Source organism: Haemaphysalis longicornis, unplaced genomic scaffold (assembly GCF_048455015.1).
Source record: "Haemaphysalis longicornis isolate Haplotype H1 unplaced genomic scaffold, Haemaphysalis longicornis Haplotype H1 scaffold_6, whole genome shotgun sequence".
Lineage (NCBI taxonomy): Eukaryota > Metazoa > Arthropoda > Arachnida > Ixodida > Ixodidae > Haemaphysalis > Haemaphysalis longicornis.
Window position 1 is genome coordinate 158,882,630 of NW_027526407.1, and position 12,180 is coordinate 158,894,809.

General features: G+C 45.0%; 1 protein-coding gene across 4 annotated transcripts in view; it reads right to left on the bottom strand.

Annotated features, from left to right (window-relative positions):
• Positions 1 to 9,283: 9,283 nt before the first annotated feature.
• Positions 9,284 to 12,180, bottom strand: part of LOC144141229 (uncharacterized) — a 321,032-nt gene continuing 318,135 nt past the window's right edge. For all 4 annotated transcript variants that reach the window (XM_077672786.1, XM_077672784.1, XM_077672785.1 and 1 more), the window contains one exon: positions 9,284 to 11,777. In XM_077672786.1, the coding sequence (XP_077528912.1) occupies positions 11,401 to 11,777 (377 nt within the window). In that variant the 3' untranslated portion in view covers positions 9,284 to 11,400. The remainder of the gene's footprint in view (positions 11,778 to 12,180) is intronic.

Below are 12,180 nucleotides of genomic sequence, written 5' to 3' on the forward strand. Positions count from 1 at the left end.
CAAGGGCAATATAGGCCGTCCTATATCAAAATATGAATGTCTGAGAACATTCATTTTTACTTTTTTTATTTCTTTCCTTGCTAAGAAGCGATTTTAGCGCCTAAGTAAAATAAAATACAATACAATGAGAGACTGTCGTTAAGCCCTACTATAGAACAGCGCCGCTGTTACAAACCCTCATGCTCTTGAATGTTGCCAAAACCAGAACTGCAATACAGAAAGCAAAGGTCGCGAGTAGCATCAAGCGTGTGAAATCCAATTAAATCATCATCATAGTGCAGTGCAGACAAGTATGTTTTGTTTCAATGTAAATCTGCCAGTAGTATGGCTGTGTCTTTACGATCGATTTTTTGCTGTTCGTAATGCCACAGGATGACATTCGTTACTTCGCCAACACAAGCACAACGCTTACCGCATCATAGAGCCTACATTTCCTTTAGACGACTGTACCGGTATAGCTACGCGAAGTCGAGACCAGAATGATCACATTACGCATGGGACAGGGAGTATTTCACAGAAATAGAGGACCTTTAATGATTCGCATCGAAATTCTTTTCGGAAATAGCGCATATATTTCTATTTGCTGTGCAAGTGAGAACTAGCAATTTACGGGCGGTGACGCACGAACCACGCGTTAATAAATTTTGGTATACGGAACTACGGATAGAGCTGGTATATAATCAATGATTCCTTTCTTTGGCAGCCAAAGACTCTCACTCGTGCTTCAGTTTAGCGGCCTCAACTTTTACTTGGATTAAAAACTATGCACAGCGTCTTTTGTCAATTACACGGAATTTGTACAATTATCGTCGTTAATGGTAATATCACATAAATTTCTTTTAACTAATACGTTCAACATTTGTGAATCCCACTTAATCGGCCCAAGTGCGATAACGCCACAAGTCTCTATGTAGCAAACGATGCTGTGTATTAATTTTAGCCATTTTTCTAACCTCCAGAAGCAAATAAATAAATAAATAAATAAATAGAAACCATCCGGAAGAAACTTGACATATTAAATGTAAAATAGAAAAAAAGGCACGATAAGTAGCCGACATTGGCGGGCAACCGTAGAGTTTACCTACTCGGTTAATACATAACCTTTTATTTTTTCCATTATTCTTTTCAAAGTTTTAGATTATACATTATGCTGGCCGTACTAAGCCAAATTTTGCGAGCAAAAAAAAGACCAGGTCACTGAGCAAGACCGAAATGAAAAGTCGTCTCACGTGCCGACTGCAAATTTTAAGGACGTTGATTCTGAGAGTGCCATATTTTATTTTCTGTTCTTTTCCTTTTTTTATTTTGATGTGTGTGTATAAATCTAAGGTATGTTTAGTTGGGCCTACGTATAATGTATTTAAAGTTATTTTAGTTGGAGGTGTCTTTTTATGCCTTGGGCAAACGTTTATGGGTCACTACTCGCACTTCGTTTCACTCCCTTGACAGGTCGCCGAGGATCGCGTCGATTTCTACGAGTCGTGAGTGTGTTTGTTGAAACTCATTTTTAAATAAAGAGAAACCACCGTTACCCGCTTGTTGCCCTCAATATCTGGTACAGCAGAAAGTGTAGACATTTAAATAAAGCCCACTAATAGGTTATCATGAATTTCAGTGGTCACTCATGGTGGAAACCAACGTGAAATCGATTCCCCATCCAGCAATTACAGTTGTAGCAACACTACGGCTTTTTTTTATTTTAGGTCACTTTTTTGCGCTATACATCTGAAAGCTATATGGCACAGTACCATCTACCATCCCTGTAATAATCCGGAACCCGAGCACATATGTAAAATCCTCAAGAGAGCGCACATAGAACACGAAATTGAGGATTAGCCAGGAGTATAAAAACCCCTAATTGCGCTGGATTTTTTCATGTAGGGTTCATAACGAAAAATAGATTTGACGCCCAGTATACTTAAATAACCTGAGGGATTAGGATGGTCTCAACACGCACCAGCGTATTCCAAGCAGGAACGTAAGTGCTTTTTTAAATCGCAGTATATTCCTACTTGTTTGTCGGATAATTTCAATTTACTGCACATTTCCCACTTATTTGGGAATACAACCAAAATAAATTTGCTTCCTCATGGCCCGATCCAACGAATAAACTACAGATGCTGCATGACAACTCCAGCCTGAATGTTATAGCAATTTCGTTTTACTAATTGCACTCATGCAAAACGCCACTTCAGTGCTTGTGCGCTTCCTGTCATTTTTTTATTCTTTAGGGTATATAAAATCTTCATTTGGTATCACAATTTCCTGCCCACTCAAAAATTAGGTATAAATATTTTGCATTGCTATAAACCTTAGGCAAGTATGTAAATGCAGTTTTGCCCGCCTTTCGTTCTCTTGTAAGACTTTTGCAACTGTTGATTCTGTCATCTAATTCCTAGTTTCTTGTACTCTGTCAGGGTGAAATTACTAAGTTCTTGGATTCAGGAATTTTAGACGGACATTTATAACTTTATTCCACGAAAGTGATGCATAAGCTTGCAAAATAATCGATGGTAATTCAAGATGTTAGCCCTACGGCATTTGCATGTAAGTGCAAATAATCACGTGTCATTGCTGCGCATACTGCGGGCAAGTAGTCGTCGCATTCTGAGCGTGTTAACAGGAGTCTGAGAGTGCCTGGGTACAAACTATACATACAATTCACAGATTTCTTGTGATGAAAGCGAGCTCCCTGCGTTGCACTGCTTTCTCTAGTAAATGATTAAAAAACTCACAAAAGAGGTTGCTTTTTGACAAGGAACCACTCGTCAGTCAGATTACTTAACGTCCAATTAGGTCCAGGCTGAAAACAATCCCTAAACAGTACATTTAGGCAAAATAATGATTGATGATTGTACGGCTAACACGCGGCTGCAACGCAGGCGATGAGGCGTGCTGTAGTGGAAGGCTCCGGATTTATTTTCACCAGCTGGACACCTTTGAAGTGCGCCGATGTCTCGTACACACGGGCGTTTTTGCTTTTCGCCTCCATCAGAGAAGCGGCCGCCGCAGTCTGGAATCCAACCTGCGTCCACGTTAATAGCAGCACAGCGCCTTTGCCACTGAGCCAACCCGTCGAGTACATTTAAGCAAAATGGCCGGATAGAAAAACATATTTTCTGCAGATTTTTAGGTGTAATATATTCCAATCACTCCGCAAAAAGATTCAATAAAAACGTTTTCTTGATATGCCCAATGGCATTCAGTGCAATTGTCTTTTATCCGCGGGCGAACATTTAAGGGGAATATTATTCTCAGAAAAATCAGGTTCTCGAAGACATTTTTAACGAGAAAATTGTCATAAAGAAAAAATACTGTTCGCCTTCAACCTGTGGACTGGAGAAGGCGTTTTTTATTAAACTCTTGTCATTTAAGTTACAAGTTAAGCGAGGGCTCCAGGAACGGGCACTTGAGCTGATGCGGTTCGCAACGCTCACTTTGGTGTAAGATTATGAGGCAAGACGACACATTACCTGAGATACTTGCACAGTGAATTATTTATCAGTAAAACGCAATGTACTTCAGAAAATTTAACTTGTAAGAAAAAAATTTCGCCTCCTTCGCAATTGAGATTTCAAGACTGTGAAAATGGTGAATCTGGGGGTCTTCACTAGGTTTACCTAGGGTTTTCTTAGGTGTGCCCCTTTGTAAAGAGAAAGATGCTTAGAAAGCGAAGCTTTGTCTACACAAACTGAGTTAAGCCAAAGTCCACAATCCACCCTCTTAAGGTCCAAAACAAAAACTCCACCTCATCTCAGCCGAAGTCCTAAGTCAACGCCCGTACTACGAACTCCACAGAAATTATGTGCACTCCCAAATTCGATGATAGCACAATCGGATAAATGTTGGTTGCATAACTAGAGGGATACAGGTTCGACTCTGATTAGAGAAAGACTATATTTTTTTCGTGAGATGGGCACTCCTAAACATGCTCGTGAGCTCTTTGCCTCGTCCCAACTTTCCGTCACAAGTATTGGCCTATCATTTCCCCCTCTTCAACATGCTGTGTCGAGTTTTGAGTGATGCCAGGCATAGATGGAGCTCAAGCCTAAGGAGATCAGCTGTTAAAAATTAAGATTTTGCCCCACAATAGACTTACACGCAATGCAAGGACCACTTTTAGTCAAATTAGTCATTTTCAAGTGGAAATCTTACAGTATTGTCTAGCGTACCTAAAAGTGGCGCTAAAACTCATCGGGACATCCGTCCCACACAGCGAACGGAGAGTAGCCAGTCGAGATATGGTGCTTAAAGCCCTCTCTGTACATATTTTTATATTCGCGCCACCATAGAAAATTACAGCAAATGCAAAGTAGTGACAAAACTAGATGCCTAGTAAATTAACATTCCCACGCACCCCGAGTGACCGGCGAAATACGGTATGCAAATCCTAATCTAGTTCCTACGTAAATAATGTATATGTTCACAGCTATCAACTTCACTTTCAGTTTGGCGTCTGTTATTTGGAGAATATACTTGCAGCCTCCTCAGAAGCTATACAGCATTTTGCAATATGGTATGATTTATTTGACCTCCATCCACTGGCATATTTGAAATGTCGCGGAGGTAGCATGCATGTTTCAGAATTCCGACTTTGCACCAGTTCTATGGCCAGCCCACTGGTCGTGTAAACGATGTGACTATTCAGTGAGAGTTCGCTTCACGTGTGATCTAAAGAAAAGTTAGGTGGATAAAGATAAATTCGCATTTATCAAAACACGACTATGTTTAAATAAATTAAGTGTTATTGTTTGGAACTGAAGCATTTATTAAACAGTTATCAGGCAGGCTGCCCATGCCTCCATCATGCAGATATTACCTCCTGGCCACGTCATTTTGAAGTGCTTCCAACCAGCTAAGTCCCAATTATGAAACATTTCTTTCGCACTCTTCATCGGGTCATAGTAGTTGAAGATTTCCTCATTTGCTCCGGGCACCTTCAAAAATGTGGATGGTACCACTCCGGATTCTTTTTCCGAAACAAAGTCGCTCCATAGTGCTTTAGTTTCCCTTCCTTTTCTTTTCATGAGCGTTGCCTACTCCACGTGGTCTGGGAGCACAGCTAGCTTCCCTTTCAACCGATGCCGAAATTCCCTTAGTTGGCAGAAGTATCCGCATAGATTAGTGCTTTCGGAAAAATTTTACATATGAAGCCAAACTTAAAGACGAGTAAGTTAGTGCATGCCTTTTTGAATCTTAAGTTCCAGTAAGCACCCTTTTATTAAGACCATCCCGTAAGAACTAATTTTCTAAGAATGCACATATATACCCGGTGGGGCCAAACTATCAGCACATGTACCCGCTCCGCATGTGCGCTAGTCCCAAGAGCCGGAGAGAACCGCAGCATATTAAACGTTTTCTTCGCGAGGTGTCACTTCCTTTAAAACAATTGTCATTGGAGGGCGACCAATAGACCGGGGTACTCTGACCTGAATATGTACACCACTGTATAATTTATCGCTTACTGAACCGTCAACCGGCTATTCCCGCAAACCAGTAAAAATCGTAATTTTGTCGTCACGTATTAGCAGTAGGACGCATTCACCGACTGCCCTAATCTGAACCGTCATTTTGATAGCAGTCAGATATCCCTGTGCATAGAGCCATTCAATGGGAGGAACGACGGACATCAACGTACTGAGCTTTCCGGGCGTAAACCAAATTTTCCGGAGTCGCGTTTTCCACTGACTACGCTGATTTATTTTACGTTTGTGTGAATAGGAGTGCCAGAAAGTATTTTCTTTTTTATGCCTATCGCAGAAGAATTGACAGAACAATAACAAATAAAAGCGCGGTAACTGGGCTTTTTCGAGAGCGGAGAAATGCGACAATCCTCACGCAAGGTAATTGAAAAGGGGGTGTAAAAATTTCTCGCGATTCGCACTCCCTAACGCAAAATTTGTGCGCTACGCAAACTGCAGCCTTCTTGGTCACCACGCGTTGCTGCTGCGTCTGAGGAAGTGATCGAGTGATCAGCGAAAGCACTGCGGCGCGCACTACTCTGCTGTTATCTCGCAGTGCGTCGCTGTAGTCGAGCGTGTTGCGGAAAATCGTGGTTGTACCTCCCACGTAAATGTCACGTGGTTTGGATGAGCTACGCAAGCAGGCGGACACCGAAAGTCCAATGTACAGTCATGGACAATTCAAGTACGAACCGCGGAGCGCACGGCCAAAGGAACCGGTGCCGTCACCTGGCAGCGGCCATCGAAAATGCACGGACATGCGCAGTTGAGATGGCAGGAGCGAGGCCGGGTGTCCCAATGCGATATGTTGTCCTCTGCTTGCTCCCATGCCTGCCTTGTCGCCATGCCGCCAGAGCGCTGAAAACAATTGTTAGCGATGCGGCGCGAGATAGTATCTGCGGCCTATGTGTTCTCGGCTCACGGGAGTGCCTGCTCCCCGTGTGTGCCGGCGCTACATTGCCGAAATAGCTTTGGGTGTGGGGTGCAGTAACTTGAGGAAAACACGATGGAAACCTGGGTCACGCCCAAACCATGCTCAGTGCTGCCCGCTCCGCAGATCTCTACAAGCACTGGGGTGTCTGCCAAAAAAATACATCGAAAAATCGGCCACCAAAATTGTTGTGCAAGGGCAACTGGCCTCAGACCTCCCCATCTTCTTCATTTTTGGTAGTACTAGAATTTTGCCAGTAATTTTCCCAGCCCACGCTATGCTTGCAGTTGATATATATTATTGGAGACGAATTCTGGTGGTATATCTACTGTTTGCAACAAGCACCGAACCCGCAAAATGACTCAGCCGTAACTCCGTTAAACAAAGACGTATTCTTCGCGGCCAGTTCATTGTTCAATTCCCAAGTTACTGCACCACGAACGCAAAACATTTCTAGAGTGCCATCAAAATTTAGGCATCACGCATTTAATTTTGTCTCCATTTTTGTGCGCTGGTTTTCTTCAAGAAAGCATGATGAGCTCAGCAGCACGCCTTACGATAGCGCGCACGCGGTTCCCGCGCAAGCACTTGCCTCAGGTGCGGGCAATTACGCGCTGCATTGCTCTCAACGCGACCGAATCCTTCAGATGCAGCGGCGGTAGTACATTCAGTGCTTGCAGCGCTCTTGCGGCATGGCGACAAGGCAGGCATGCGAGCGAGCAGAGGGCAACATATCGCAGTGCGACACGCAGCCTCGTTCCCGCCATCTCAACTGCACATGTACGTGCGTTTTTGACGGCCGCTGCCAGGTGACGGCACCAGTGCCTTCGGCCGTGCGTTCCGCGGATCGTATTTGAATTGTCCGTGACTGTATGTACAGCAGACAGCGCGCGCTGTGCTTCTGTTGCGCCGCCTTGACATACCGCAATCCCCTCACACTTCCGCCACACATTCATCTTCCGTTTTATTTCGTTTCGGTGTTTCCTTCGTACCTTCGGTTACGAGGGCGGCGACGCCGTCAAACCACCCTCGCGGACGCTTAAAAGAGCCATGAAAAGAAAACAAGTTTTGTTCATTTAAGAAGATTGCCGTGTTAAAATCATACGGACACCACTTTCAAGGGAAGCTTGCCTGAAATAAGCTACATAATTAGGAAAAAAGGGAATGGCCATGCGACCCACTAGCTCACTTTCCGCAACAGATCCAATCATGATCATGCCAGCCAGCTCTGCGATTGGCGGAGGCCGGCAAAAGCAAACGCCAAATATGCAGAGCATATAAACTTGCAAGCCAAATATAAACAAGCCAAATATGCAGAGCATATATAAAATATGCAGAGCATATAAACGAGCTGTTTGCGCTTAAATTTAGGGCATATTCCTTTTAAAGCAGTAAGAATCGTGGGACAAACCGGGGAAGTTACGAAATCACACGTAACCCGCCGCGGTGGCTCAGTAACTAAGGCGTTGCGCTGCTGAGCCCGAGGTCGCGGGTTCGATTCCCGGCCGCGGCGGCCGCTTTTCTGATGGAGGCGAAAAGCAAAAACGCCCGTGTGTACGAGATTTAGGCGCACGTTAAAGATCCCCAGGTGGTCAAAATTAATCCGGAGCCCTCCACTACGGCGCGCCTCATCGCCTGCGTTGCGTCGGCGCGTTAAAACCCTACAATCAAATCAAAATCACACGTAACCATCGAAGTACCCATGCTAATACTGTTGGTACTGCGCGCACCATGCTTGGTTTAGCTTCAGAGGACTGCGGTACTTTGGGGTTGTCTCGGACGACACTGGCCGACTGCTGCAAGCAACGTGACCATATTTCTCGAGCGAGTGCTATGTTTCCCCAAACGAGTATTTTCTCCCTGAAAAAAAAAGCCAGGTTTGAATACGGCCAAAAAAGCCAACCAAAGGCCGAAAACCGCTTGCCACGGTATGGTGGCGTCATCTAGGTTGACTGACAGTAAGCGAGGCTCCGCAATCGGCTGCAGAGCGGTCGGTTCTCGTGATGTCATTGCACACAAGAAAAATGCACGATTTAGCGGGAAAATAAAAATTTAGCCTAATTGAATATCGCTCAGTGAATAAAGCCTCGTTTGCATCCGGACAAGCCCTGGGGCACTATAAAGCACGAAATTTTCCAATAAAATAACCTTGTATTTTGTCTTCATGGCTCCTTTAAGTGCTGCGCAGTATACCAGTTGTTGCAGTGCTTAACGAGCTTATAGTTGATTTCCGCCGTGACTTAAAGGATAATTCGAGGTAAACTTATTATAATGTATTGTCAAACTGATATTTTTCTAATCTTTTTCTGTTCAAACTAGGAATCCAAATTAGCGTTAAGACAGCCGGTAAGACAATTTTATGAGCATTCCTTAGTAGGTGTCCTCAGTATCTTCCTACTCAGGCGGAAACTGTGCTTCAAGGGATGGACCCTAAAATTTCAACTTTTCTAGCATAATCACTCAAGGTTGGACGTGTATCCTCCCTAATCCATATTTAACCACCTCAGTTCCTTCTCTCACAGTAAATTTATCTCGGTCCGCACACAGCATTCCCATTCGCTTGATCAGTATGCTGAGAGCCGTAGACTTGCAGTGGTTGTTAGTTATAGAGCAAGTGGAGTGTAATTTACTTCGTGTGCAAAGGAGGCGAGCTGTCTTACACGTGTAGCTTCGGCGTGTCCTCAGGGTACTGATCGTTTAAAGGCGAGTTATTGCCGTTTTTCCTACATGCCCATAGAACCTTGCGATTTCTCCTAATGCAGCCGCTAACCAAGTCTTAATGAATTGCTCACAATTGTTTTAATTGTGTCCTGCGTCTGGCTACTGGGCTGATATCGTAAAGCACAACAATGAAAGCCCTTACTTTCAGAGAGTACCCTTGCGGTTTGAGTCCCGGATGTGAACAGACTTTATTCATAAGGAAGATTTTGCAATACAATTTCATCGATGCTTTTGGAAGGACCCACAGAGCGGTTCTCGTAAAAACAGACTCAGAGATCACGTGTTCCGGAATTAGTAATTCCAGGTTAACTCTTTTCTCTGCCCCTTTCCGCTGTAATAAGTATTGGTGATTGTTAAAACAACTCCACCTTTTTTACGCATCTCTACAATTATTTCTAACAGCACCTTGCTTTCAGTCATAAACAAAGTATTCCAATGAACGATCTTCTTGCAGCTGAGCTCGTGTTTTTATTTAGTGCACTAGGTCCGGATTAAGACAAATGACCAAATAACTTATTTCCACTACCAGAAAAGCAAAGCTGTCTTAGATGGTTACCCGAAACCTTCCCCCTAAACACGTAGAGGGTAATAAAACCATCCTTGATGTGCCTTTTTTTCTGATTAATACTCTAGCACTGTTAGCTCGACGTTAAAAATTCATACGCGTGGACGTTGCTTGTTCCCTATTTCAAGCACTGTCCTCAGCACTTTTTACTAGAAAACACTTTTATGAACGCATAAAGGACTGCATAATTTTAACAAGCTCCCCATCCACAGAAAACCTATTGATGTATATAAAAAAAGGTGGTTTACGTTAACATGCGAATTAACCGCCCCAATTCATTTACACTGGTATTTATAAAGCGAGAAGTTAATGTACCGAGTATGCCTGAGGTAAGCATTGAACTACGTCATCCAGAAAGACGAATGTAAGGCCGCCTGGAGACATTTGACATGCTTTAGCATTATTCCAGAGCAACAATTCAGACAAGACATTTACCGTCAAATAATCGGGGAAACAAGTTGTTCGTTGCCGATACTACTGCTGCCCCCACCACGTACTCCATATGAGCACCGTTAAATCTCCCACCATACGTAACGAGAAGCCCACCAGTAGGTGTACGAGTACACAGTCCGAGGGGGTGTGATGCTTTCCTCGGTCCCACAACCCACAATTCCGCTAAGCATTCAGAGAAGGCACCTGCGTCGTGGCCGCAGTAGTGTAGCCGAGGGTAAACTATCCGACGCATGCAGTTTTACAAGACGCCCAAATGTTCATATGACTTGGGCAAATTGGTACGCAGCGTTGGCACTGGCCCCGTGAACCGACACTCGTCCACTCGATAAAGGCAGTTGTTCACAGAGCTTTACCATTTAGCTGAAATGCAGATGACGAAAGCACAGTCCTTCGATTATGACCTAAAAAGGACAAGCCTTGTAAACAGGGGCACTCTTCAGGCCAGGCGCATTTCCCCTATTCACGCTTGTTAAGAAGGGCTGGCATAGTAAACATTACATCCAAGAGATGACGATCTCCAAGGGCAGGCATTCCACATAAACTCCCGCCTTTGAGAGTTTGTCTACAGGATAGCAAAGCTGGTTACTCAAGCTGCTACAAGCGCACGCATTGGTCGATGGTGTTTGTGTACGCCAGAATGAACTAACAATGGTAACTACAAAGCATAACTTCTACGGGCTACCAAAGAGCTTTCACAAGGCAGTTAGAGCCACTGTGGTTTGAAATATGCATCCGAGCGGCCCGACCCAGAAGGTTGGGTGAAATAAACTACAAAAAGAAGCACCTTGGCGACAGTTTGGGCGATACCAAATGCAGAGAGGGCTCTGAAATGACAGCTAACCGCAGACACCATTTGGAAATAACCACGGCTAAACCCACCAGTGAGCTTACGAAGTCCAGTTACCGCCGTTTATAGTTATCTTAAGAGACTGTAGATCATAACAATGCATTTTGCAGGAGGATTTACAAGGCACCTTTATCAGTTGCTGATCCAGGAACTTAAACATGCGGTTGCGCATTCTATTCGGCCGCCTCATTGGGCACCGCGAATGTTGCTATCAAAGAAGCTCAGGAGCCTTCTCCAAGGCCACGGTGGTGTCTGTTTCCTCAGGTCCAAACTGGTGTCATAAGCGCAGTACCGTTCCGATGCTTGAAGTGGTTGTGGTCTTCTGGACATCGCTTATCGGGGCTCCTCTTCTCTGAGAGCAGCTTCATAAAGGAATTGGACCGCAGGAGCGCATTCACGACGACTACCGGTGCATTGGCCGCTAGAAGGCGTCCACGACCCTGTACAGAGCTGTGTAGCCGCAGCATCGTGCACGAAGCTGGTCGACCAGCACACAGGCCTCGGGGACGTAGTCCATGAGTGTGGGGCACTCGCACAGGAGCACGTATGTGATGCCGTGGTCTTGAGGACAGATCTTCTTGTGGAAGGTGATGCGGCGAAGGCCCAGGTGAGGAGGCAGCCTTCTGTATATCTGTCGCGCCCCCGTCCACAGCAGCCATGAACGGTCGAGCTTCTCTCTGTCCTCGCCAGGAAAGACGCGGAAAGCAGACAGGATGTATCCCGTCTTGCTCGACGTTGGTTTCCGAGGCACCACATCCACGGGTGGCCGAGCGATGGTGGCCACTTCGTCGTACACGGCTACCGAGGAATCCCCGCAACCACGTGCATGGAAAGAAGAAAAACAGGCATGGCGTAAGTTTTACAGCTACTTTGTCGGTATAGACACATGTGCACATGGCGTGGAATACACCCACACTATACCACGTCACGTGGATATGCGCGAAATCACCACTAACACCATGCATAGAACCTCCCAGTACAGCGCCGTGGGAGCAGGTGCTGATTAGCGAAGACGAACAGGAACAACGTGTTCTGATACAGCGTGTCAAGCTGGTGGCACAAGCTAGCGGTCCACTGAGTAAGGACCCCATCACCAGCAGTGCGGCCACAGAGGCCTGGTGCGAGAAAGCAACGAACATGAAAAAGTTTCTTCAACATAACTCGATTCCGGCTGTTTTGAGCTTGAGATAAACTGCCAGAC